The sequence below is a fragment of the Pristiophorus japonicus genome, chromosome 22, assembly GCF_044704955.1.
Source record: "Pristiophorus japonicus isolate sPriJap1 chromosome 22, sPriJap1.hap1, whole genome shotgun sequence".
NCBI classification, from domain to species: domain Eukaryota; kingdom Metazoa; phylum Chordata; class Chondrichthyes; family Pristiophoridae; genus Pristiophorus; species Pristiophorus japonicus.
Genome location: NC_091998.1, coordinates 10437091 through 10464599, shown reverse-complemented (window position 1 = coordinate 10464599; position 27509 = coordinate 10437091). Strand labels below are relative to the sequence as shown.

At 48.1% G+C, this 27509-nt stretch overlaps 1 protein-coding gene across 8 annotated transcripts in view; it reads right to left on the bottom strand.

Annotated features, from left to right (window-relative positions):
• The window catches only part of zswim8 (zinc finger, SWIM-type containing 8), a 210207-nt gene that overhangs the window by 3473 nt on the left and 179225 nt on the right, over positions 1 to 27509 (bottom strand). For 5 of the 8 annotated variants that reach the window (XM_070865607.1, XM_070865608.1, XM_070865606.1 and 2 more), the window contains 7 exons: positions 26573 to 26862; positions 25433 to 25656; positions 22365 to 22862; positions 20213 to 20390; positions 11522 to 11695; positions 9697 to 9819; positions 2541 to 2719 (listed from right to left, as the gene is read on the bottom strand). In XM_070865607.1, the coding sequence (XP_070721708.1) occupies positions 2541 to 2719; positions 9697 to 9819; positions 11522 to 11695; positions 20213 to 20390; positions 22365 to 22862; positions 25433 to 25656; positions 26573 to 26862 (1666 nt within the window). The remainder of the gene's footprint in view (positions 1 to 2540; positions 2720 to 9696; positions 9820 to 11521; positions 11696 to 20212; positions 20391 to 22364; positions 22863 to 25432; positions 25657 to 26572; positions 26863 to 27509) is intronic. The other 3 variants (XM_070865611.1, XM_070865612.1, XM_070865610.1) reach the window with 3 other exon arrangements.

Here is a 27509-nt window from a genome sequence, read left to right as displayed (position 1 = left end):
CTCAGGGGGGGTTTGTGGGGCTGGAGGAGATTACAGAGATAGGGAGGGGCGAGGGCCATGGAGGGATTTATTTCTAGATTGCCCAATTTCTGCATTTGTTAACCATCCGTGGCTAACTAAGGAAACAAAGGATGGTATCAAATTGAAAACAATGGCATACAAAGTGGCCAAGATTAGTGGGAGGCCAGAGGGTTGGGAAACTTAAAAACCAGCAAAGAATGAATACAAAAATAATAGAGGGAAGATAGATTATGAAACTAAACTAGCAACAAATATAAAAATAGATAGTAAGAGTTTCTACAGCTATATGAAAAGGAAGAGTGGCGAAAGTAAATGTTGGTCCCTTAGAGGATGAGAATGGGGAATTAATAATGGGGAACAGGGAAATGGCAGAGACTTTGAACAAATATTTTGTATCGGTCTTCATGGTAGAAGACACTAAAAAGATACCAATAATGGATAATCAAGGGGCTATAGGGAGGGGGGAACTTAAAACAATCACCATCACTAATGAAGTAGTACACGGTAAAATAATGGGATGAAAGGTGGACGGACAAGTCCCCTGGACCTGATGGCTTGCATCTTATGGTCCAAAAAGAAGTGGCTGCAGAGATAGTGGATTCATTGGTTGTAATCTACCAAAATTCCCTGGATTCTGGGGAGGTCCCAGCGGACTGGGAAACCGCAAATCTAAGGTCCCTATTTTAAAAAAGAGGCAGACAGAAAGCAGGAAACTATAGACCAGTTACCCCAACATCTGTCGTTGGGAAAATGCTGGAGTCCATTATTAAGGAAGCAGTAGCGGGACATTTGGAAAAGTATAATTCAATCAAGCAGAGTCAGCATGGATTTATGAAAGGGAAATCATGTTTGACAAATTTGCTGGAGTTCTTTGAGGATGTAACGAGCAGGGTGGATAAGGGGCAACCAGTTAATGTGATGTATTTGGATTTGCAGAAGGTATTCAATAAGGTGCCACATAAAAGGTTATTGCACAAGATAAAAAGTTCACGGGATTGTGGCTAATATGGTTCGAGGATTGGCTAACTAACAGAAAACAGAGAGTCGGGATAAATGGGTCATTTTCCGGTTGGCAAACAGTGACTAGTGGGGTGCTGCAGGGGCCTCAACTATTTACAAACTATATTAATGACTTGGATGAAGGGACCGAGTGTAATGTAGCCAAGTTTGCTGATGGTGGGAAAGTGGAGTACAAAAGCAGGGAGGTGTTGCTGCAACTGTATAAGGTATTGGTAAGGCCGCACCTGGAGTACTGCGTGCAGTTTTGGTCACCTTACTTAAGGAAGGATATACTAGCTTTGGAAGGGGTACAGAGATGATTCACTAGGCTGATTCGAGAAATGAGGGGGTTACCTTATGATGATAGATTGAGTAGACTGGGTCTTTACTCCTTGGAGTTCAGAAGGATGAGGGGTGATCTTATAGAAACATTTAAAATCATGAAAGGGATAGACAAGATAGAGGCAGAGAGGTTGTTTCCATTGGTGGGGGAGACTAGAACTAGGGGGCACAGCCTCAAAATACGGAGGAGCCAATTTAAAACCGAGTTGAGAAGGAATTTCTTCTCCCAGAGGGTTGTGAATCTGTGGAATTCTCTGCCCAAAGAAGCAGTTGAGGCTGGCTCATTGAATGTTTTCAAGTCAAAGATAGATAGATTTTTAAGCAATAAGGGAATTAAGGGTTACGGGGAGCGGGCGGGTAAGTGGAGCTGAGTCCACGACCAGATCAGCCATGATCTTGTTGAATGGCGGAGCAGGCTCGAGGGGCTAGATGGCCTACTCCTGTTCCTAATTCTTATGTTCTTATGAAAGCAAATTGTGAGGAGGACACAAAAAATCTGCAATGGCATAGGGACAGTCTATCTGGCATCTCTATGATATGTTTTAGGAACTCACATCTGTGCACACTTACTGGCTACACAACCTTCTGTCGTCACACTTTTATGTCAGCTTTTTCCCACTTTATCAATGACTATGTCCACGTTGAGAATGGGAATCTGCCCGTGCAAACTGGCCATGCTGTAATTACAGCCTCCTGCCACTGGTGGCACTGCAGAATCTCAGCTTCGCATCGCCTCGGCCTGAAGTGGAGGAACTTCCAATTCGACCAACTAATTCCCAACCAGCTTAACCATTTTGCTATTTAACTAAAGTTCCAAGTAGCAGATAAAAATGAGGACTCCGAAATGGTGGCTGCATGCCTCGGTCCAAAAAAAAACTCGCGCACTCTTAACTCCTCAGACAGAAACCCTCATCACATTCAAAAAGTACTTGGACGTGCACTTAAAGAGCTGTGATCCACAGGGCTATGGACCGAGTGCTGGAAAGTGGGTAGCTCTTTGACCGACACGGACACGATGGGCCGAATGGCCGCCTCCTGTCTCGTAATGATTCTAGCCCTACTTTATCCGAAGGCTACACTTGGTCCAGACTCCCCACGTGCAAGGGTGCAGCAGATCGGCGAGTAAAAATACATTTTTGTTCATGAAAGGGTACTCATTTGGTTAGCTTTGAGTTTACCTGCATATATGCTTGCTGGCATCTCTGAACGAGCTGGTGGAACGCCGGGGTTCGGAGGTGAGCATGGACGTGAGCAGGGTTAAGGCGTTGCAGTGCCTCCATGATTATCTCCTGCAGTACAAACGGGCTCAGCACTCCTTTGGCTGCACCCATGCAGAACTGATAGACATAGTTCACACCTGACGACACGAGACACAAAGAACATTCCTCAGAATTCTCAATTGGCAGCAATGTGAAAAAAACAAAGACTTACATTTATATAGCGCCCATCATGACTGGAGTGGGTCTTGAACCCACAATCTGCTGACTCGGAGGCGAGTGTGCTGCCCACTCTCCTCCTCTTGGGCAGTCCCCTCGGAGTCGAGGATGACTTGCTTCCACACTAACATGAGTTCGAAGGTGACTGATGAGACCAATGCGGGACCTACAGTCTCTGTCACAGGTGGGGCAGACGGTGGTTGGAGGGACGGGTGGGTGGGGGTGTTTGGGTTGTCGTGCGCTCCTTCCGCTGTTTGTGCTTGGCTTCCGCGTGCCCCCGGCGAAGAGACTGGAGGTGTTCGGCGCCGTCCCGGGCGCTGCTCCTCCACTTTGAGCGGTCTTGGGCCAGGGATTCCCAAGAGTCGGTGGGGGATGTTACGTTTTTTCCCCCCAAGCAGGCCTTGAGGTGTGTTCTCTGCCTTCCTGGGGCTCGCTTGCCGTGACGGAGCTCGGAGTAGAGCGCTTGTTTCGGGAGTCTAGTGTCGGGCAGGTGGACAATGTGGCCCGTCCATCGGGGCTGATCGAGTGTGGTCAATGCCTCGATGCTGGGGATGTTGGCCTGAGAGAGAACGCCGACGTCGGTGGGCTGACACTGGCACAACGAGCACTCTCTGGTGTGGCAAAGGAAAGCAAACAGGACGACCAGGATCAACACTGGCCCAGGCATGTCCTGCAGCTCTCCACTGCCTCGGCAACTTTCCAATCTACAATTAAATTAATTTGTTAGATACCAAACGGTCAGGGCTATGTGCAAAACTAGCTTGCGGGATTTATTTCAAGTCATCTTTGTTCAACACAATGGAACCCACCAGACAATGGAACTTCTGCAAGTAAAAGTTACCAGGTAATTGCTGTGAAATTGCTCCCATTTTCCTGCCACTCGAGGGTTGCAGGTCTGCCTTGTAGAAAGCGCAGTTGGAATTATCCACTCAAAAGATGCTTTTCAAACTACTTTGCCACGAAGGATTTCATTTCCCACTGAGCTTCTTCCCAAGTGGTCACCCTCAACCCACAGTTACTCTATGACCAGTTGGAATCATGCAATCATACGGGAGGAGGCGGCCATTCAGCCCATTGCGCTCATTGGTCTCCTAATCTGAGGAAGGACATTCTATTGAGGGAGTGCAGCGAAGGTTCACCAGATTGATTCCCGGGATGGCAGGACTGACATATGAAGAAATACTGGATCGACTAGGCTTATAGTCACTAGAATTTAGAAGAATGAGAGGGGATCTCATAGAAACATATAAAATTCTGACGGGATTGGACAGGTTAGATGCAGGAAGAATGTTCCCGATGTTGGGGAAGTCCAGAACCAGGGGTCACAGTCTTAGGATAAGGGGTAAGCTATTTAAGACCGAGATGAGGAGAAACTTCTTCACTCAGAGAATTGTGAACCTGTGGAATTCTCTACCACAGAAAATTGTTGAGGCCAGTTCGTTCAAAAGGGAGTTAGATGTGGCCCTTACGGCTAAAGGAATCAAGGGGTATGGAGAGAAAGCAGGAATGGGGTACTGAAGTTGCATGATCATATTGAATGGCCTACTCCTGCACCTATTTTCTATGTTTCTATGTGCCTGTTCTTTGAAAGAGTCATTAGTTCCCATTCCCCTGCCTTTTCCCCAAAGCCCTGCACATTGCTCCGTTGCAGTTATTGGGGTGCCCGAGTAGCTCAGTGTAGGAGGCACTACACTTTTCCCACCCTGCGACGAGATCTGTAACCTCTGTCGAGCCCCCACCACCCTTCCAATGCCAAGCTGAGTGGCAAATTCGGTGTGGGAAAAACAGGGGTGAATGGTACCCAAACCACTCAGCATGATGTGGGCCTACTGAACACAAGAACATAAGAAATAGGAACAGGAGTTGTCGTGGTGCATATAGGTACCAACGATATAGGTAAAAAAGAGGATGAGGTCCTACAAGATGAATTTAGGGAGCTAGGAGCTAAATTAAAAAGTAGGACCTCAAAAGTAGTAATCTCAGGATTGCTACCAGTGCCACGTGCTAGTCAGAGTAGGAATCGCACGATAGCTCAGATGAATATGTGGCTTGAGGAGTGGTGCAGAAGGGAGGGATTCAAATTCCTGGGACATTGGAACCGGTTCTGGGGGAGGTGGGACCAGTACAAACCGGACGGTCTGCACCTGGACAGGACCGGAACCAATGTCCTAGGGGGAGTGTTTGCTAGTGCTGTTGAGGAGGAGTTAAACTAATATGGCAGGGAGATTGGAACCTATGCAGGGAGACAGAGGGAAGTAGAATGGGGGCAGAAGCAAAAGATAGAAAGAAGAAAAGTAAAAGTGGAGGGCAGAGAAACCCAAGGGCCACATTACACCAAAATTCTAAAGGGGCAAAGTGTATTAGAAAGACAAGCCTGAAGGCTCTGTGCCTCAATGCGAGGAGTATGGGAATAATTAACTGCGCAGACAGCAGTTAACGGGTATGATGTAATTGACATCACGGAGACATAGCTCCAGGGTGACCAAGGCTGAGGACTCAACATTCAGGGGTATTCAACATTTAGGAAGGATAGACAGAAAGGAAATGGAGACGGGGTAGCATTGCTGGTTAAAGAGGAAATTAATGCAATAGTAAGAAAGGACATTAGCTTGGATGATGTGGAATCGGTATGGGTGGAGCTACGGAATACCAAGGGGCAGAAAACGCTAGTGGGAGTTGTGTACAGACCACCAAACAGTAGTAGTGAGGTTGGGGACAGCATCAAACAAGAAATTAGGGATGTGTGCAATAAAGGTACAGCAGTTATCATGGGTGACTTTAATCTACATATTGATTGGGCTAACCAAACTGGTAGCAATGCGGTGGAGGAGGATTTCTTGGAGTGTATTAGGGATGGTTTTCTAGACCAATATGTCGAGGAACCAACTCGAGGGCTGGCCATCCTAGACTGGGTGATGTGTAATGAGAAAGGACTAATTAGAAATCTTGTTGTGCGAGGCCCCTTGGGGAAGAGTGACCATAAACATTAAGATGGAGAGTGACACAATTAATTCAGAAACTAGGGTCCTGAACTTAAGGAAAGGTACTTTCGATGGTTTGAGGCGTGAATCGGCTGGAATAGACTGGCAAATGAGACTTAAAAGGTTGATGGTGGATAGGCAATGGCAAACATTTAAAGATCACATGGATGAACTTCACCAATTGTACATTTCTGTCTGGAATAAAAATAAAACGGGGAAGGTGGCTCAACCGTGGCTAACAAGGGAAATTAAGGATAGTGTTAAATCCAAGGAAGAGGCATATAAATTGGCCAGAAAAAGCAACAAACCTGAGGACTGGGAGAAATTTAGAATTCAGCAGAGGAGGACTAAGGGTTTAATTAAGAGGGGGAAAATAGAGTACGAGAAGAAGCTTGTCAGGAACATAAAAACTGACTGAAAAAGATTAGTGAAGACAAATGTAGGCCCCTTGCAGTCAGATTCAGGTGAATTTATAATGGGGAACAAAGAAATGGCAGACCAATTGAATGAATACTTTGGTTCTGTCTTCACGAAGGAAGACACAAATAACCTCCCGGAAGTACTAGGGGACCGAGGGTCTAGTGAGGAGCAGGAACTGAAGGATATCCTTATTAGGCGGGAAATTGTGTTAGGGAAATTGATGGGATTGAAGGCTGATAAATCCCCGGGGCCTGATAGTCTGCATCCCAAAGTACTTAAGGAAGTGGCCCTAGAAATAGTGGATGCATTGGTGATCATTTTCCAACAGTCTATTGACTCTGGATCAGTTCCTATGGACTGGAGGGCAGCTAATGTAACACCACTTTTTAAAAAGGGAGGGAGAGAGAGAAAGCGGGTACTTATAGACCGGTTAGCCTGACATCAGTAGTGGGGAAAATGTTGGAATCAATTATTAAGGATGAAATAGCAGCGCATTTGGAAAGCAGTGACAAGTCAACATGGATTTATGAAGAGGAAATCATGCTTGACAAATCTTCTGGAATTTTTTGAGGATGTAACTAGTAGAGTGGATAAGGGAGAATCAGTGGATGTGGTGTATTTGGACTTTCAAAAGGCTTTTGACAAGGTCCCACACAAGAGATTGGTGTGCAAAATCAAAGCACATGGTATTGGGAGTAATACACTGACGTGGATAGAGACAGGAAGCAGAGAGTCGGGATAAACGGGTCCTTTTCAGGATGGCAGGCAGTGACTAGTGGAGTGCCGCAGGGCTCAGTGCTGGGACCCCAGCTCTTTACAATATACATCAATGTTTTGGATGAAGGAATTGAGTGTAATGTCTCCAAGTTTGCAGATGACACTAAACTGGGTGGCGGTGTGAGCTGTGAGGGGGACGCTAGGAGGCTCAAGGGTGACTTGGACAGGTTAGGTGAGTGGGCAAATGCATGGCAGATGCAGTATAATGTGGATAAATGTGAGGTTATCCACTTTTGGGGCAAAAACGCGAAGACAGAATATTATCTGAATGGCGGCAGATTAGGAAAAAGGGAGGTGCAACGAGACCCGAGTGTCATGGTTCATCAGTTATTGAAAGTTGGCATACAGGTACAACAGGCAGTGAAGAAGGCAAATGGTATGTGTTGGCCTTCATAGCTACTGGATTTGAGTTTGGGGGAAGGGAGGTCTTACTGCAGTTGTACAGGGCCTTGGTGAGGCCTCACCTTGAATATTGTGTACAGTTTTGGTCTCCTAATCTGAGGACGGGCGTTCTTGCTATTGAGGGAGTGCAGCGAAGGTTCACCAGGCTGATTCCCGGGATGGCAGGACTGACATAATAGGAGAGACTGGATCAATTGGGCCTTTATACATTGGAGTTTAGAAGGATGAGAGGGGATCTCATAGAAACATAAGATTCTGACAGAACGGGACAGGTTAGATACTGGTAGAATGTTCCCGATGTTGAGGAAGTCCAGAACCAGAGCTCACAGTCTTAGGATAAGGGGTAGACCATTTAGGACTGAGATGAGGAGAAACTTCTTCACTCAGAGTTGTTAACCCGTGGAATTCCCTGCCGCAGAGAGTTGTTGATGCCAGTTCATTGGATATATTCAAGAGGGAGTTAGATATGGTCCTTACGGTTAAGGGGATCAAGGGGTATGGAGTGAAAGCAGGAAATGGGTACTGAGGGAATGATCAGCCATGATCTTATTGAATGGTGGTGCAGGCTCGAAGGGCCGAATGGCCTACTCCTGCACCTATTGTCTATGTTTCTACTTGGCCCCTCGAGCCCGCTCCGCCATTCAATAAGATCATGGCTGATCTGAACTTGGTCTCAGCTCCACTTCCCTGCCCGCTCCCCATAACCCTCGACTCCCTTATCGCTCAAAAATCTCTAACTCCATCTTAAATATATTCAATGACCCAGCCTCCACAGCTCTCGGGGGCAGAGAATTCCACAGATTTACGACCCTTTGAGAGAAGAAATTCCTCCTCATCTCAGTTTTAAATGAGCGACCCCTGCTGAGGATGTTTCGGGGTGAATAGAGGTGTAGAGGGGGGTTGGGGCAAGCAGCTGGAAGACAGAGTTGCAGAGGCAAGTTTAATTTACCCAGTGATGTAGACCTTCAGGGTGGCAAAACCTAATGTGTGGGCCATAGGGGTTGTGGAGAGGGTCAGGTTGAAGACAGTGAGGGGAGTCATTTTTAACCTTGCATAACAGGCCTCCATAATAACCATCACCGTAAAACAAATACTTGAACTTGCTGAACATATGAACAGAGTGTGGCAATTATTTTTAGATACATTCTGATCAACAACAACTTGTATTTATATAGCACCTTTAATGTAGTAAAACGTCCCAAGGTGCTTCACAAGAGTATTATAAGATTTAACATTTGACACCGAGCTACATAATGAGAAATTAGAACAGGTGACCAAAAGCTTGGTCAAAGAGGTAGGTTTTAAGGAGCGTCTTGAAGTAGCAGAGTGAGGTAGAGAGGCGGAGAGGTTTAGGGAGGGAGTTCCAGAGCTTGAGGTCCAGGCAACAGAAGGCACGGCCACCGATGGTGGAGCGATTATAATCAGGGATGCTCAAGAGGGCAGAATTAGAGGAGCGCAGACATCTCGGGGGTTGTGGGGCTGGAGGAGATTACAGAGATAGGGAGGGGCGAGGCCATGGAGGGATTTGAAAACAAGGATGAGAATTTTGGAATCGAGGCGTTGCTTAACCGGGAGCCAATGTAGGTCAACGAGCACAGGGGGTGATGGGTGAGCGGGACATGGTGCAAGTTAGGACACAGGCAGCCGAGTTTTGGATCACCCCTAGTGTACGTAGGGTAGAATGTGGGAGGCCAGCCAGGAGTGTGTTGGAATAGTCAAGTCAAGAGGTAACAAAGGCATGGATGGAGGAGGGCTTCAGCAGCAGATGAGCGAAGAGATCATCAGAGCTATCAGTGTGTACTTGTACCACGCAAATCATTTGGATAACACAAAGTTATGCCCGTTTTGTTTTTGAAACCTTGGGACTTGTACTGGCGCTGGATAAAGTAGTTAGGACCCAAGGATAATACCGGAACATTTGTACATTTGACACACACTCAAGTGTCGGTTTGACCGAGTTGGTGGCACTCATGCCTCGGCCATAAGGTCGTGGGTGAAACTCCGCTCCTGGTCCGGAGCGCTTCATTAACGTCTGAGGGGACGTTAAACAGACGAGTCGTCTGCCCTGTCGCGTGCGATATAAAAGATCCCTCGCCAATGTTTCTTCACAATGAGGAGCAGGGAGTTCTCCTGATGGCCTTGGCCAACATTCAACCAGCAAAACAGATCAACTCTTCATTTCATTGCCCCGAATAGGTTCATTTTAATTTGATGCTTTTTGTACTTCGAGCCCCAAACCCGGTCATTCCTTGCTTGCATCTGGATTTTCCTAATTACAGGGCGCGTCCCATCGGATTGGTTTCAAACTTTCTCCTTACCCAGCCGTGTTGCTAATCCCAAAAGCCATTTCACATCCTCTGTGTAAGGTGGGCTTCGAGAGAAGTAATTGTTTGGGTGATCATTATGAGCTCTTCTACCAAGCATTTCCAAAGCCAACATTCCTGCAAAGAACAAACACACTTTCAGAACCAACATCGTACAATAAAGTCATTTTGTTTTGCATTAGGGAAAAATACATTTCAAAAAGGTAACTGTGTGAAAAGCTCAGGTGAAAACAGGGATGAATTCACAAAGTAGTACAATCTTAGAATCAGAGAACGGTTACAGCACAGAAGGCCGCCATTCGGCCCATCAAGCCCGTGCCGGCTCTCTGCAAGAGCACCTCAGCCAGTCCCACTCCCCCGCCCTTTCCCCGTAGCCCTGCAAATTGGTTTCCTTCAGGTACTTATCCAACTCCCTTTTGAAAGCCACGACTGCGTCTGCCTTCACCACCCTTTCAGGCAGCTCATTCCAGATCCTATCCACTCGCTGCGTAAAAATGTTTTTCCTCATGTCGCCTTTGGTTCTTCTGCCAATCGCCTTAAATCTGTGTCCTCTGGTTCTCGACCCTTCCACCAATGGGAACAGTCTCTCTCTACTCTGTCGAGACCACTCATGATTTTGAACACCTCGATCAAATCTCCTCTCAACCTTCTCTGCTCTGAGAAGAGAACAACCCCAGCTTCTCCAGTCTATCCACGTAACCGAAGTCCCTCATCCCTGGAACCATTCTCGTAAATCTTTTCTGCACCCTCTCTAAGGCCTTCACATCCTTCCTAAAGTGTGGTGCCCAGAATTGGACACAATATTCCAGTTGAGGCCGGACCGGTGTTTTATAAAGGTTCATCATAACTTACTGTCATACGAAGGGAGGAAACATTGAGGCCTTCAGCGCTGGTGACCAGTTCACTAGTATAGCCCAAACGAATAGTCCACCAAACTAGCTTGATCTACAGCAGTAGTGTGTACACCACAGCATGTGGATCACATGTGGCCCTGGAATTTACACGGGTTAATATTTACAAAGTATTTACAGCACAGAAACAGGCCAACAGGCCCATCCTGGTATTTATGCTCCACACCAGCCCCCTCCCACCCCTCATCATCTCACCCCATCAACATATCCTTCTATTCCTTTCTCCCTCACGTCTTTATCTAGCTTCCTCTTAAACGCATCTATACTATTTGCTTCAACCACTCCCTGTGGTAGCGAGCTCCACATTCTCACCCTTCTCTGGGTCAAGAAATTTCTCCTGAAGTCAGCCATTACTCAGTGGGCAGCGCTCTCGCCCTCACAGTCAGAAGGTTGTGGGTTCAAGTCCCACTCCAGGGATTTAAGCACAAAAATCCAGGCTGACACTCCATTGCAGCGCCGCACTGTTGGAGGTGCCGTGTTTCACACGAGACGTTAAACCCAGGCCCCGTCTGCTCTCTCAGGTGGACGTAAAACATCCCATGGCACCATTTGAAGAGGAGCAGGGGCGCTCTCCCTGGTGTCCTGGGGCCCATATTTATCCCTCAATTAACAACACTAAAAATGGATGATCACATGGCTGTTTGTGGGAGCTTGCTGTGCGCAAATTGGCTGCTGCGTTTCCCACATTACAAAAGTTACTACACTCCAAAAAAAACCTCCTTTTGGCTGTGGACATGAAAGGCGCTGTAAAAATGCAAGTCTTTCTTTCCTATGTTACAACAGCGACGAACCTTCAATAAGTACTTCGTTGGCTGTAAAGTGCCTGGTAACCTCCCGAAGTAGTGAAAGGCACTGTGAAAATGCAAGTCTGCTTCTCGTAATTCAGGATTATTGGAACATACACTTACCAACTCTGTAAGCTGAATGTAGGTAGTGCAAACCCTGAGGACTGATTGGTTGGGAGTGCTGTTCATCCTCTGTCGGGAAGGTGGAGGCCACGATCGAGGTTCCTTGGGCCGTTAAGCTCGGTATCGCTGCTCCTTGAACAGCCTGGAAAGTGGTTCCAGCCTGCACACTGGTAACTGGAGAGAGAAAGACCCAACCTTAACCGTTGAATTCGGCATGTAACCAGGTACAACTCTAAAACGAGAGTGAGTCGGGGCTTAAAACATAGGAACAGGAGGAGGCCGTTTAGGCCCCTCGAGCCTGTTCTGCCGTTCAATGTGATCGTGGCTGATCTGAGACCTAACTCCATATACCCTTTGTCCCATATCCCTCAATACCTTCAGTTAACAAAACTCGATCAATCTCATACTTAAAATTAACAATTGATCTAGCATTAATTGCCGTTTGCGGAAGAGAGTTCCAAACTTCTACCACTCTGTGTGTAGAAGTGTTTCCTAATTTCACTTCTGAAAGGTTTGGCTGTAAGTTTTAAACTGTGCCCCTAGTCCTAGATTCCCCAACCAGCGGAAATAGTTTCTCTCTATCTACCCTATGTGTTCCCCTTAATATCCTGAAAACTTCAATCAAATTGCCCCGTAACGTTTTAAATGCCAGGGAATACAACCCTATTTGAGTAACCTCTCCTCGTAATTTAACCCTTGGAGTCCAGGTATCGTTCTGCAGTCAAATACGGTGCAACGCATACATTCCAAGCCACACCTGGAATACTGCGTGCAGTTTTGGTTTCCATATTTACGTAAGGATATACTTGCTTTGGAGGCTGTTCAGAGAAGGTTCACTAGGTTGATTCCAGGGATGAGGGGGTTGACTTATAAGGAAAGGTTAAATAGGTTGGCCTCTACTCATTGGAATTCAGAAGAATGAGAGGTGATCTTATCATAGAAACATAGAAAATAGGTGCAGGAGCAGGCCATTCAGCCCTTCTAGCCTGCACCGCCATTCAATGAGTTCATGGCTGAACATGAAACTTCAGTACCCCATTCCTGCTTTCTCGCCATACCCCTTGATCCCCCGAGTAGTAAGGACTTCATCTAACTCCCTTTTGAATATATTTAGTGAATTGACCTCAACTACTTTCTGTGGCAGAGAATTCCACAGGTTCACCACTCTCTGGATGAAGAAGTTTCTCCTCATCTCAGTCCTAAATGGCTTACCCCTAATCCTTAGACTGTGACCCCTGGTTCTGGACTTCCCCAACATTGGGACATTCTTCCTGCATCTAACCTGTCTAAACCCGTCAGAATTTTAAACGTTTCTATGAGGTCCCCTCTCATTCTTCTGAACTCCAGTGAAGACAAGCCGAGTTGATCCAGTCTTTCTTGATAGGTCAGTCCCACCATCCCGGGAATCAGTCTGGTGAATCTTCGCTGCACTCCCTCAATAGCAAGAATGTCCTTCCTCAAGTTAGGAGACCAAAACTGTACACAATACTCCAGGTGTGGCCTCACCAAGGCCCTGTACAACTGTAGCAACACCTCCCTGTCCCTGTACTCAAATCCCTCGCTATGAAGGCCAACATGCCATTTGCTTTCTTAACCGCCTGCTGTAACTGCATGCCAACCTTCAATAACTGATGTACCATGACACCCAGGTCTCGTTGCACCTTCCCTTTTCCTAATCTGTCACCATTCAGATAATAGTCTGTCTCTCTGTTTTTACCACCAAAGTGGATAACCTCACATTTATCCACATTATACTTCATCTGCCATTCATTTGCCCACTCACCTAACCTATCCAAGTCACTCTGCAGCCTCATAGCATCCACCTCGCAGCTCACACTGCCACCCAACTTAGTGTCATCCGCAAATTTGGAGATACTACATTTAATCCCCTCGTCTAAATCATTAATGTACAATGTAAACAGCTGGGGCCCCAGCACAGAACCTTGCGGTACCCCACTAGTCACTGCCTGCCATTCTGAAAAGTCCCCATTTACTCCTACTCTTTGCTTCCTGTCTGACAACCAGTTCTCAATCCATGTCAGCACACTACCCCCAATCCCATGTGCTTTAACTTTGCACATTAATCTCTTGTGTGGGACCTTGTCGAAAGCCTTCTGAAAGTCCAAATATACCACGTCAACTGGTTCTCCCTTGTCCACTCTACTGGAAACATCCTCAAAAAATTCCAGAAGATTTGTCAAGCATGATTTCCCTTTCACAAATCCATGCTGACTTGGACCTATCATATCACCTCTTTCCAAATGCACTGCTATGACAACCTTAATAATTGATTCCATCATTTTACCCACTACTGATGTCAGGCTGACTGGTCTATAATTCCCTGTTATCTCTCTCCCTCCTTTTTTAAAAAGTGGGGTTACATTGGTTACCCTCCACTCCATAGGAACTGATCCAGAGTCAATGGAATGTTGGAAAATGACTGTCAATGCATCCACTATTTCCAAGGCCACCTCCTTAAGTACTCTGGGATGCAGTCCATCAGGCCCTGGGGATTTATCGGCCTTCAATCCCATCAATTTCCCCAACACAATTTCCCAACTAATAAGGATTTCCCTCAGTTCCTCCTCCTTACTAGATCCTCCGACCCCGTTTATATCCGGAAGGTTGTTTGTGTCCTCCTTAGTGAATACCGAACCAAAGTACTTGTTCAATTGGTCCGCCATTTCTTTGTGCCCCGTTATGACTTCCCCTGATTCTGACTGCAGGGGACCTACGTTTGTCTTTACTAACCTACGTTTGTCTTTACTAACCTTTTTCTCTTTACATACCTATAGAAACTTTTGCAATCCGCCTTAATGTTCCCTGCAAGCTTCTTCTCGTACTCCATTTCCCCTGCCCTAATCAAACCCTTTGTCCTCCTCTGCTGAGTTCTAAATTTCTCCCAGTCCCCGGGTTCGCTGCTATTTCTGGCCAATTTGTATGCCACTTCCTTGGCTTTAATACTATCCCTGATTTCCCTAGATAGCCACGGTTGAGCCACCTTCCCTTTTTTTATTTTTACGCCAGACAGGAATGTACAATTGTTGTAATTCATCCATGCGGTCTCTAAATGTCTGCCATTGCCCATCCACAGTCAACCCCTTAAGTATCATTCGCCAATCTATCCTAGCCAATTCACGCCTCATACCTTCAAAGTTAGCCTTCTTTAAGTTCTGGACCATGGTCTCTGAATTAACTGTTTCATTCTCCATCCTAATGCAGAATTCCACCATATTATGGTCACTCTTCCCCAAGGGGCCTCGCACAATGAGATTGCTAATTAATCCTCTCTCATTACACAACACCCAGTCTAAGATGGCCTCCCCCCTAGTTGGTTCCTCAACATATTGGTCTAGAAAATATCGAAACGTATAAGATTATGAGGGGGCTTTACAAGGTGGATGCAGAGAGGGTGTTTCCGCTGATGGGGGAGACTAGAACTAGAGGGCATGATCTTAGAATAAGGGGCCGCCCATTTAAAAGAGAGACGAGGAGAAATTTCTTCTGAGGGATGTGGATCTGTGGAATTCGCTGCCTCAGAGAGCAATGGAAGCTGGGACATTGAATAAATTTAAGACAGAAAGACAGTTTCTTAAACGATAAGGGGATAAGGGATTAAGGGGAGTGGGCAGGGAAGTGGGCCCGAGTCCATGATCAGATCAGCCATGATCGTATTAAATAGCGGAGCAGGCTCAAGGGGCCGTATGGGCCTACTCCTGTTCTTATTTCTTATGTTCTTATATATTTCTCAATTTTTATCAGTTTAGGCATTCCTAAAGATTTTGAATGTTATTTAGCATCTGGCGACCGGGATCTGGGCCACTAGGTTACTAAAAGGACAGATGAACTATTCCACGCCCTACTCTCAAGCAGGTGATCAACCTTCAGCTCGAAGAATAGCGGAGTAGAGTTTCCTCGGCGGGTGCAATCAGGAGATTGCGCCCAAAATGCGCTGGTTCGGTCAGACTTCACGTTAGCGCTAAAATTGATTTGCATAATCGTGAACGTTAAATCGTCCATGAACCAGCGCAATCAGGCAGCATCACAGAACGCAATTGTTTCTTTCCATTAAAAAGTATTCCTTGATGTATTTAGGAGCGGTAAGTAACCTGGTGCATTTTTAATAAGGGTCATGTCCTCCACCTGTGAGTAACCCGATTTAAGATCACTTAAAAAACTATACTGAACCATTTAATAGTTTCATCGCTTGGCACTAGTCAGTTTCTTTACAGATCAACACCTACCGCCCTCCCTCAGCTGATGAATCAGTACTCCTCCATGTTGAACATCACTTGGAAGAAGCACTAAGAAGTAGCATCTGCAAGGCACAAGTCAGGAGTGTGATGGAATACTCTCCACTTGCCTGGATGAGTGCAGCTCCAACAACACTCGCGAAGCTCGACACCATCCAGGACAAAGCAGATTACTTGATTGGCCCCCCATCCACCACCTTCAACATTCACTCCCTCCACCACCGGCGCACCGTGGCTGCAGTGTGCACCATCTACAAGATGCACTGCAGCAACTCGCCAAGGCTTCTTCGGCAGCACCTCCAAAACCCGCGACCTCTACCACCTAGAAGGACAAGGGCAGCAGGTGCATGGGAACACCACCACCTCCACGTTCCCCTCCCAGTCACACACCATCCTGACTTGGAAATATATCGGCCGTTCCTTCATCGTCGCTGGGTCACAATCCCGGAACTCCCACCCTAACAGCACTGTGGGAGCACCTTCACCACACAGGACTGCAGCGGTTCAAGAAGGTGGCTCACCACCACCTCGAGGGCGATTAGGGATGGGCAATAAATGCCGGCCTTGCCAGCAACGCCCACATCCCGGGAACGAAAAAAAAATTAAATATTTTTGATTTGAAAAAACCTATACAATGCCTTTGCACCCAAGAAAATGAGCGCAATTTGAAGCGCCTCATCGAACCAATGCCGTCGGTGCAATCTTGTCAGGTCATTCTGGCGCAGATCAGCCATGATCTCACTGAATGGTGGAGCAGGCTCAAGGGGCTGAATGGCCTCCTCCTGTTCCAACCAACTTTCATGCACGCGAACTGGTTTGGCAGAAAGGTCCCCAAAAGTTTGAGAACATTTGTATTTACTGCTGGTGTGATCCCGCTAAGCAACGTCACCAACAGAAGAAATAGGAGCAGGAGTCGGCCATTCGGCCCCTCGAGCCTGCTCCGCCATTCAATAAGATCGTGGCTGATCTGATCCTGGCCTCAACTCCTGGTTCCCCATACCGTTCAAAAATCTGTCTATCTTCGTCTTGAAACTATTCAACGACTCAACCTAACACCAGGAGTTGCGACGTCTTTAGGTTAACTGAAGGTTTGATACAGAGTCGATTCTGCGGAATGTTAAACGGCAACAGTGCAACTCAGGGCACGAGGATCCCATTGTAAATACTCCTTCAACTTTCTTCAAAATCTGCACCGCTTTCGAGCCCTTGTTAAAATATATTACGTGGTGCTGTATAAATAAAGCCAACACATTGATTCTGCAGTAGTATTTACAGCAGAGTCCTGCCTACAGTGCTATTAACTGTTAGCCCCAGACATGGGTTAGTGGGGACAGATTACTTCACAAAATGCCAGTGTTGGGCGGCTTGTTGCCGAGCTCGATGTTGGTGAAATGACGGACCTTCGGGGACGCCGCTCTAATTTATCTGCGCCAAGCAGCCAACATAAAGATCATGCCCGTGTCATTACTGCAATATCTATCTACCGATTAAGGTTGTGGTATCCCCCCCCCCGCTGCATCGCTGCAGCATTGAATCGTAAGCAGCGATGTTTTATATAGCGTGACCAGTTACCAATCCCACTCTCGGGGCGTGGCCAGCACCCTTGGTCTTTCTGCTGACAGCCACGCGCAGAGTTCACTCCTGATCACCCCCACCCTGAGCTGCAAACGTATTGGGGGCTCGGGCGAGAACCCTTTGAAAGGTTTGCAGCCTGCTGCAGTTTATTCAGTGCCCAGGATGGCCAAGGGGCTCCCGGCAACACTTGTGAAATTCGGTTCCACGCCACAGGGGAGTTATGTCCCGTGTTGTTTCCAACAGCCACCTCCTGGTGGTGGTGAGGGAGGGAGGGAGGGAGGGGGGGGGGGGGGGGAAAAGAGATTTACACCGGCTTAATTCCGGAGCCAAACCGGACCTGGCTCCCGAGTTATGCCGCCACCATTATAATACTGCGGAGCAGAATTGAAAGGGGTACGGTCGTGTAAAGTATGCACCTGTGAGCCGAGAGGTGGGCACCGGAGGGACTGGGGTGCATCATCACCCCCGGCAACCAAATTTTAATTCGAACCATGTAATGGCTAAAGTTTAATTTGTCTAAGTTTTTCGGTTTTAGTCAGGGGGCACTTGATTTAATGATTTGGTGTTTTACAGGTGCAACTAAAATAGTTGTAGAGCTGTTGCATTGTGAGTGGCTTAGCCAGTCACGTGATGTTCACGAGACTCAATAAAACCCCAGCCAGTTGGGTTTGGGGGATCCACAATGGGGCAGGTGGTTGTGAGCCTGGTGGATGAACTGGTAATGTGTAGTGTGACTGTTAAACCTTTGCTAATAAACCAACTAGTTCTTAATAGTAATGTGTTAGAATTACATTATGATGAGTATATAGCACAGAAACAGGCCATTCGGCCCAACAAGTCCTGTTATGAATTCTTAAGCAAAGAGTCCATGAGGCAAATACATTACATGTAGCATAGTGGTTATGTAACTGGACTAGTAATCCACAGGCCTGCAATAATGATCCGGAGATATGAATTCATGATCATCATTACGGATATGAGTTTTTAATTCCAGATTTATTTAATTAACTGAATTTAAATTCCCCAGCTGCCATGGTGGGATTCGAACTCACGTCTCTGGTTCAGGATTACTATTCCAGCAGCATAACCACTATGTTACCGTACCAATCACTTTAAATCTATGCCCCTCGTCTCTGCAAAGAATCACTTGTTAGTTCAATATTCCTCATTATAAACACACTCATAAAGATAGTCGGACAAATGATTAATTTGGTCCACTCTGCAATGGGGGCCTTTGCCTGCAATACACCCCAAGCAGCAGGACTGATTCGTACTCAAGTTTACATTTATTGAAATTGTTGAAGTAGTCTAATCATATCGCTAAATGGAGATACAAAAGCAAAATACTGCAGATACTGGAATCTGAAATAAAAACAGTAAATGCTGGAAATCTCAGCAGGTCGGGCAGTATCTGTGGAGAAAGAAGCAGAGTTAACGTTCAGAGTTCTGACAAAGGGTGTCAGGTCTGAAACGTTTACTCGGTTTTGCTGTTTTTATTACAGCTAACGGAGACTTCTTGCAAACTACTATTTTTTTTTTCTTAAGCTGGTAAAAATTTAATCAGAGACAAAACTTTAGAAACTTGCAAGTATGTCCCCTCGACACCTCCTCCCTCCACAGGAGCCTGGCCTTAACTTGAATCGAGATTGTGCTCTGCTCAATGGGACACCAAGTGTGGCTCCATTGGTGACTGTTCCGTACTCAGTCAGCAGAGGGTGCACTTGCCACAGACTTCCAAACGTGCACGAGTGAGAGTTTTACTGATGTGTTCTCCACAGTGACTTGTTTCGTGTTTACCGGGCACGGCAGCATAGTGGTCAGAGGCCCCGATTAATAATCTGGAGACGTGGGTTCAAATCCCTTCACGGCTAGCTGGGGGAATTTAAATTCAGATAATTAAATGAATCTGGAGCTTTAAAAAAAAAAAGCTAGTATCGGTAATGGTGGCCATCAAACTACCGGATTGTCGTAAAATTCCAACCGGTTCACCAATGTCCTTGAGGGAAGGAAATCTGCCGCCCTTACCCGGTCTGGGCCTATATGTGACTCCAGGCCCACAACATTGTGGCCGACTCTTAACTGCCCTCTGAAATGAGAAATAGGAGCAGGAGTCGGCCATTCGGCCCCTCGAGCCGGATTCACAATTCAATAAGATCATGACTGATCTGATCATGGGCTCAGCTCCACTTCCCTGCCCGCTCCCCAGAACCCTTCGCTCCCCTATCGCTCAAAATTCTGTCCATCTCCGCCTTAAATATATTCAATGACCCAACCTCCACAGCTCTCTGGGGCAGAGAATTCCAAAGATTTACAACCCTCAGAGAGAAGAAATTCTTCCTCATCTCAGTTTTAAATGGGCGACCCCTTATTCTGAAACTATGCCCCCTAGTTCTAGATTCCCCCACGAGGGGAAACATCCTCTCTGCATCTACCCTGTCAAGCCCCCTCAGAATCTTATACATTTCAATAAGATCACCTCTCATTCTTCTAAACTCCAATGCGTATAGGCTCAACCTTTCTTCATAAGACAACCTCCTCATCTCAGGAATCATCAACCTCGTGAACTTTCTCCGAACTGCGTCTAATGCAAGTATATCCCTCCTTAAATATGGAGGCCAAAACTGGACGCACGACACACAGTTGTATGAGGCGGCTCACCACCACCTTCTCGAGGGGCAATTAGGGATGGGCAATAAATGCCGGCCTAGCCTTCGACGCCCACATCCCGCGAATGAATAAAACAAACTACGGACCGGGCGTTCACTCGCTTTGCCCCAGCGCGCAGAGTTAGACTCAACCGCCGCAGCGTTACAGAGCGTAGATTCCAAAGCACCTTGGACAACAATTGAAAGATCTCACGTACCTGCTACAGTGGATGTCAGAGGCAGGCTGGGGTCGGACTGGTAGGGGTGCACGGCCATCGGGGTCATCGGGGGCACAGGAACCCCCGCAAAGGTCACTGGTGGCGCGGCCATGACCGGATGGGTCGTGGCTGCAACGGTGTACGGAAACTGGGCTCCGATGAAAGCTGGGTGCAGGCCCTAAACAGATCAGAGACCAGTCAGTAAGCGCACCTCCAACCATGATTGATTACCCGCGAGTTTTCGGTTTGATGAGTGACCTGCCGCGACTCCAATGGGATTACCGTCCAACTTCGCGATATTCAGGAGCTTTCTCATTTACTTCATTAATTAAACAAGGTCACAAGATACAGGAGAAGGCAGTCCTTCATGGCCCATTGACACAGATAGACTCTCTCTGTCCCTGCCAAGCATCCTTCTCCAATGGTCCCAGAGGTTTTTTTTTCTTCACTAAGGGTGGTACAAGTTGAACCCATAAGGGAATTTTCCGGACGAGGGGTGGTCACGTTAGATTGGATGGTACAGGTACAGAGCAAGGGAATATCAGGGCTGGCTGGCTTGGGGCTGGGGGTGCGGCAGAGAGATCGGGGGGGGGGGTGGCAGGGAGGGGGAGGTGGATCGCGGGGTCAGGCCAGCGATTGCTGGAGTCGGCAGCGAGCAAGGACTTCAATTTGTTCATGTCGGAGCGACAGGGAATGGTGCCGGACGAGGGGTGGTGCCGGATAAGCGAGTCCCGGATAAGAGAGGTGCTACCTGTGGAGGCAGAAATCCTCACCGCATTTAAAAAGCACCTGAAGTGCCGTAACCTACAGGGCTACGGACCACGAGCTGGAAAGTGGGATTAGGCTGGATTATGGCCTCCTTCCGTGCTGTAAATTTCCGTGATTCTACGCTCCCTGGTTATTGACCTCTGTGCACTTACACATTGATGACGAGATTCAACACCGCCTCCAGTGCAGCCTTCGGCCGCCTGAGGAAAAGAGTGTTCAAAGATCAGGACCGCAAATCTGCCACCAAGCTCATGGTCTACAGGGCTGTAGTGATATCCACCCTCCTGTATGGCTCAGAGACATGGAATTAAGGGTTACGGGGAGCGGGCAGGTAAGTGGAGCTGAGTCCACGGCCAGATCAGCCATGATCTTGTTGAATGGCGGAGCAGGCTCAAGGGACTAGATGGCCTACTCCTGTTCCTAATTCTTATGTTCTTATGTACAGTAGACACCTCAAATTGCTGGAGAAATACCACCAACGATGTCTCCGCAAGATCCTACAAATCCCCCGGGAGGACAGACGCACCAATGTTAACGTCCTCGACCAGGCCACCATCCCCAGCATCGAAGCACTGACCACACTCGATCAGCTCCGCTGGGCAGGCCACATTGTTCACGTGCCCGACACGAGACTCCCAAAGCAAGCGCTCTACTCGGAACTCCTACATGGCAAACAAGCCAAAGGTGGGCAGAGGAAACGTTACAGGGACACCCTCAAAGCCTCCCTGGATAAAGTACAAAAATCCCCACTGACACCTGGGAGTCCTTGGCCAAAGACCGCCCTAAGTGGAGGAAGTGCATCCGGGAGAGCGCTGAGCACCTCGAGTCTCGTCGCCGAGAGCACGCAGAAACCAAGCGCAGGCAGCTGAAAGACTACCTGTCCCACCTGTGACAGAGTCTGTGGCTCTCATATTGGACTGTCCAGCCACCTAAAGACTCATTTTTAAGAGTGGAAGCAAGTCTTCCTAGACTCCGAGGGACTGCCTATCTTCTTTTAGGCGGCCACTCGTATCGAGGATGACTTGCTTCCACACCAAAAAGAGATGAGTTCACAGGTGTTCCAACGAAGGACCTAATATTCCAGATCCCGAACTACATCCTGAAGGGTGGAAGATGCCTGTGCGTGGATTTTTTTAACGTGGGGTGGCCGTTGCACATCAGCCATCACACGGGCTTGACAGAGCGAGGTCTTGGTCCAGTGGCAAGGGTTAACCAGGACGACTGGAGACCAGCTCTGCTGCACGGACCTAGTGCGCGCACATATCGCAGTGTGGGCTGGGCCCGTGCTGCCCCTGGGCCCAGAACTGCCTATGATGATGATGATGGCTGACACAAAGCTCCCCCTGCCCGCCCCGTTGAGATGCCGCGCGCGGTGTGGAAGTACCTGTGGGTAGGCCGCTCCTGCCACGGGGAAGATGGCCGGCCGGGGGACATGTTGTATCGGATGTCCGAGGTAAGCAGCGTTGCAGACCGAGGGTATGTGGGTCTGGATGGTAGTGTAGGGGTGAGTGATGGCGGGGCTGGCCGGGAAGACCTGGGCGTGCGGGTGGCCAATGGCCGTGCCGGCGATGGTGTGTTGCTGGTACATGGTGGAGCCGACGGTGATGACCGGCACCACGGTGGCCGCCGTCACCGTGGCCGCCACCGTCACCGTGGCCGCGCCCTCGGCCAGCGCCGAGTGCTCCGCCGCCCCCCGGCCCGTCTCGTGCGCCCCGCGGCTGCCGATCGCCGAGAGCTCCCGCTGCTGCTGTGAGCCGCCCGTCGTTTGCTCGTAGAGCCAGTACCACTGGTGGGCCACCTCGAACAGTACCTCGGGGTACACGCCACCGCCCTTGGCAGCTTCCTCCACCGCCATGCAGGCCTTCTCCAACATGGTGTTATCCTAGGACAACAACAACAACTTGCATTTATATAGCGCCTTTAGCCTCGGGAAACGTCCCGATCCTAACCACTCGCTGCGTAAAAAGGTTTTTCCTCATGGCCCCTCTCAGGACCTTCAATAATCGATCTACCTCTCCTCTCAAAGCCTTCAATAATCTGTCTACCTCTCCTCTCAGAACCTTCAATAATCTGTCTACCTCTCCTCTCAGAACCTTCAATAATCGATCTACCTCTCCTCTCAGAACCTTCAATAATCTGTCTACCTCTCCTCTCAGAGCCTTCAATAATCTGTCTACCTCTCCTCTCAGAACCTTCAATAATCGATCTACCTCTCCTCTCAGAGCCTTCAATAATCTGTCTACCTCTCCTCTCAGAGCCTTCAATAATCTGTCTACCCTTTCTCTCAGGAGTTTTAATAATCTAGGTAGGTTATCCCTTCCCTCACGAGCTTCCATAATCTATCTACCCCTCCACTCAGGACCTTCAATAATCTATCTACATCTCATCTCAGGACTTTCTGTCAATCACCTTCAATCTGTGCCCTCTAGTTCTCGACCCTTCCGCTAATGGGTACAGTTTCTCTCTATCTACTCTGTCTCCAAGGCGAACAACCCCAGCTTCTCCAGTTTATCTAGTTACATAGGTAACCTGACCCCGTGTCTTCCGATGATTGTACCAAGAGGTAGCAGGTAGATGAGAAAGGCGTGTCCTTGGGGAACTTTGGAGGCAACAGATCTAAAATCCGCTGTGTGGTTGATAAGGAAGAAGAAAGGGATGGAGTTCCAGGGATTGCGGCCCAGGCAACAGGAGGCACGCCCAGGGAGTCAAGGGTTATGGGGAGCGGGCGAGGAAGTGGAGTTGGGGCCAGGATCGGATCACCCGTGATCTTATTGAATGGCAGAGCAGGCTCGAGGGGCCAAATGGCCGACTCCTGCTCCTATTTCTTAGGTTCAATGGTAGAGCGATTATAATCAGGGATGCTGAAGAGGGCAGAATTAGAGGAGCGCAGACATCTTGGGGAGGGGGGATGGCTGGAGGAAATTACAGAGATTGGGAGGGATGAGGCCATGGAGAAGGACAGCAACAACAATTACTTTATTCATTCGCGGGATGTGGGCGTCGCCGGCAAGGCTGGCATTTAATGCCCACCCCTCACTGCCCTCGAGAAGGTGGTGGTGAGCCGCCTTCTTGAAATAATCGAGTGGCTCACTGGGCCAATTAAGAATTAACCACATTGCTGTGGGTCTGGAGTCACATATAGGCCCAGACCAGGTAAGGACGGCAGATTTCCCTCCCTAAAGGGATATTAGTGAACCAGATGGGTTTTTATGCCAATTCGGTAGTTTCATGGTCACCATTACTGATGCTGGCTTTTTATTCCAGGTTTATTTAATTAACTGAATTTAAATTCCCCAGCTGCCGTGGTGGGATTTGAACTCATGTCTCTGGATCAGTAGTCCAGCCCTCTGGATTAGTTGGCCAGTAACATTACCACTATGCTACTGTACCCCAATTTACAGCACAGAAACAGGCCATTGGGCCCAACCAGTCCGTGCCGGCGTTTATGCTCCACTCGAGCCTCCTCCAGTCTTTCCTCGTCTAACTCTATCAGCATAACCCTCTATTCCCTTCTCCCATATATGCTTGTCTAGATAGAATTACATAGAATATACTGCAGAGAAACAGTCCTTTCGGCCCAAACAGGTCTGGCACGTTGCATTGAAGCACGAAAGAAATTTCAGATGCACCAGTGCATAATACATCATCCCCTCAACCCAACACGGGAATGGACACACACAACTTACACATCCTTACATCACCGTGGGGCACCAGGGGCTAATTAGAGAAGTTTAACTATTGATGAGGGATCACCAACTATCTGTCAGAATTATGTTGGATGCAATATATAAGTCTCTCAACAACACACAATGTGTTCAACAAGGACAACAAGGTTTGAAAACCTTTACAGTAAGGTTTAGGGATTACCACTGTTTGCCTTGAAAAGGAGACACACAATGCTGAGTACTGGGAGGGAGCTGAAAGTTGAGTGAGTGCGTGAGTGAATGAAGGAGAGCGGGCGAAGGGCGAGGAGGCGGGCGAGGGACGAGGGGGGCGGGCAGGAGTGAGGAGGAGGGCGGGCGAGGGGGAGGGCGGGCGAGGGGAGCGGTGGGCGAGGGGGAGAGAAAGGGGCGAGGGGAGAAGAGGAAGGCGAGGGAAGGGAGGAGGGACAGGCGGGGAGTGGAGGGAGTGGAGAGGAAGAGGGATGGGGGGAAGGAGGAAAGAGGAGGATGGCACCCCTCACAATTCCGCAGTCCCCGAGGACTGCACTGGAGGGCCAGCGTAGAGTACAGGGCAAGTCTCTAGCTACAGAGCTTGGCCGGGCAAGTTCCAACCTGGGAGAGATCGGAGTGGCCAAATGAACCAAGCTAAGTTCCATCACTGCAACTGTGTCTACGTTGAACTCTGGTAAACTTGCTTCACATATCAAAGAGTAAATACAGCACATTATTAACAGAATTAAAAACAACAGTCACGCTCGAAGATGCCAACATTGTGAATAACGATACATACTTGCTCCTTGCATTGAACCAAAGCTCTCTGGATTTCGTTTGGATTGAGCGCGTGGGCGTGGGGTAGACAACTCAAGGCCAACTCTGCCGCCGCTCGCACCATGTTGGGATCCCGGGCGCGCGACGCCCGATCTGCCAAAGAGGCCACTTCTGGAGGGGTTAGATGACCATCCCAACACTCAACCAGAATATTCAGTGCCGCACTACCAATCTCCATGGCTTGGCCTAAGTGCATTTGAAAGAGATTTGAAAAACAATTATTGACACCACAGAAAGCTGAAGTGGTCATTCTGATTTTTTGAGAGAGAGAAATTTCCAATGGCTGTGAGTAACACAACATTGCCCTTTAACCTTCAGCCTTGGAAATGTCAAGAAGACCCTGACCATCAAGACGGTCAGTTGGAAAAATCGAACTTGTATAAAGACATATTTTTGGAACGACAAGACAGTGTAATGATCATTGCCTAGAGCGTTCTTAACTATCGATTCAAAGATTCAACATGGTGGAGAGTTATACAACAAGACCCAAGGAAGGATGTTCTTACCATTGAGGGAGTGCAACAAAAGTTCACCAGACTGATTTCTGGAATGGGGGGGATTGCCCTATAAGATGCAATTGAGCAGACTGGGCCTATATTCTCCAGAGTTTAGAAGAATGAGAGGTGATCTCATTGAAACATACAAAATTCTTACAGGGTTTGACAGGGTAGATGTTTTCCCCCTGGCTGATGAGTCTAGAACCAGGAGTCACAGTCTCGGGATAAGGGGACAGCCATTTGGAACAGGGATGAGGAGGAATTTCTTCACACAGAGGGTGGTGAATCTTTGGAATTCTCTAACTCCAGAGGGCTGTGGATACCGAGGTCTCTGAATATATTCAAGATCAATAGATTTTTGGAGTCTAAGGGAATCAAGAGATCGGGCGGGAAAGTGGAGTTGAGGTCGATGATCAGCCATGATCTTATTGAATGGCGGAGCAGGCTCGAGGGGCCGTAGGATCGACTCCTGCTCCGATTTCTTATGTTCTCATTCACAGATTCAACACTGGACAGATGTACAACAAGATCATCCCCCAACATTATGCTCCTGGCTGAGCCAAACAGTACGCTGCAGAGAAACGGAGGTATTTTATCTTTCAAACCTGTGATCCAGGAGACGTGGGAAGAGTAGGTTCTGGAGAGCCAGTTTGGCGACACAAAGTTGTGCAAGCCAAGTGCGTACAGCCCGATTTCGAACGCGCAGAGGTGGAGGTTGCGATGGGGGCCTTGGTGGCCGCCACTGGCCGACGGGTGGGTAAAGATGGACGTGCTGCTGTTGCCTCCTGCCTTGATGAGGACAGTCTTTGCCAGCTCAAAGTAAAAGTGGGCCGCTGCTTCAGACGGCTGGTTGGGTACATGGGGAGCATGGCATTCTGGCCGCCTGCCCTTGTATCTGGGAGAGAAACAAACAGAGCGACTTCAAACCATCACGTACAGAACGCAAGATCAGCTCACACAGAATTCAACAAACATCCAATTGTCCTGTGCGTGAGTGTTATGTGGTTAAATGCAAAGAATTTGAAGATTGTATCCTGGAATAGGGACAAGAAGTATGTTTATAGGAACAGGAGTAACCCATTCAGCCCCTCGAGCCTGTTCCACCATTCAATTAGATCACGGCTGATCTGCCTCTGAACTCCATCTTCCCACCTTGGTTCTGAATCCCTTAATTCTGTTGCTTAACAAAAATCTATCAACGATGCACTTGGAGTTGAAGCACTAGGATTAGTACGAGGATATAAATTTTAATTCTATGGGTGGGGGGGGGGGGGGGTGTCACGTATGGGCTGTTGGGGGGTGATCATGTATGGACTGTGGAGGGGGTGGGGGGGGGAGGGGTCATATATGAACTGTGTACATCCACCTGAGGGGGCAGGCAGGGCCTCGGTTTAATGTCTTATCCCACAAACGGCCACTCCAACAGTGCAGCACTCCCTCAAGCACTGCACTGGAGTGTCGGCCTAGATTTGTGTGTTCTAGTCTCTGGAGTGGGACTCGAACCCACAACCCTCTGACTCAGAGGCGAGAGTGCTGCCCACT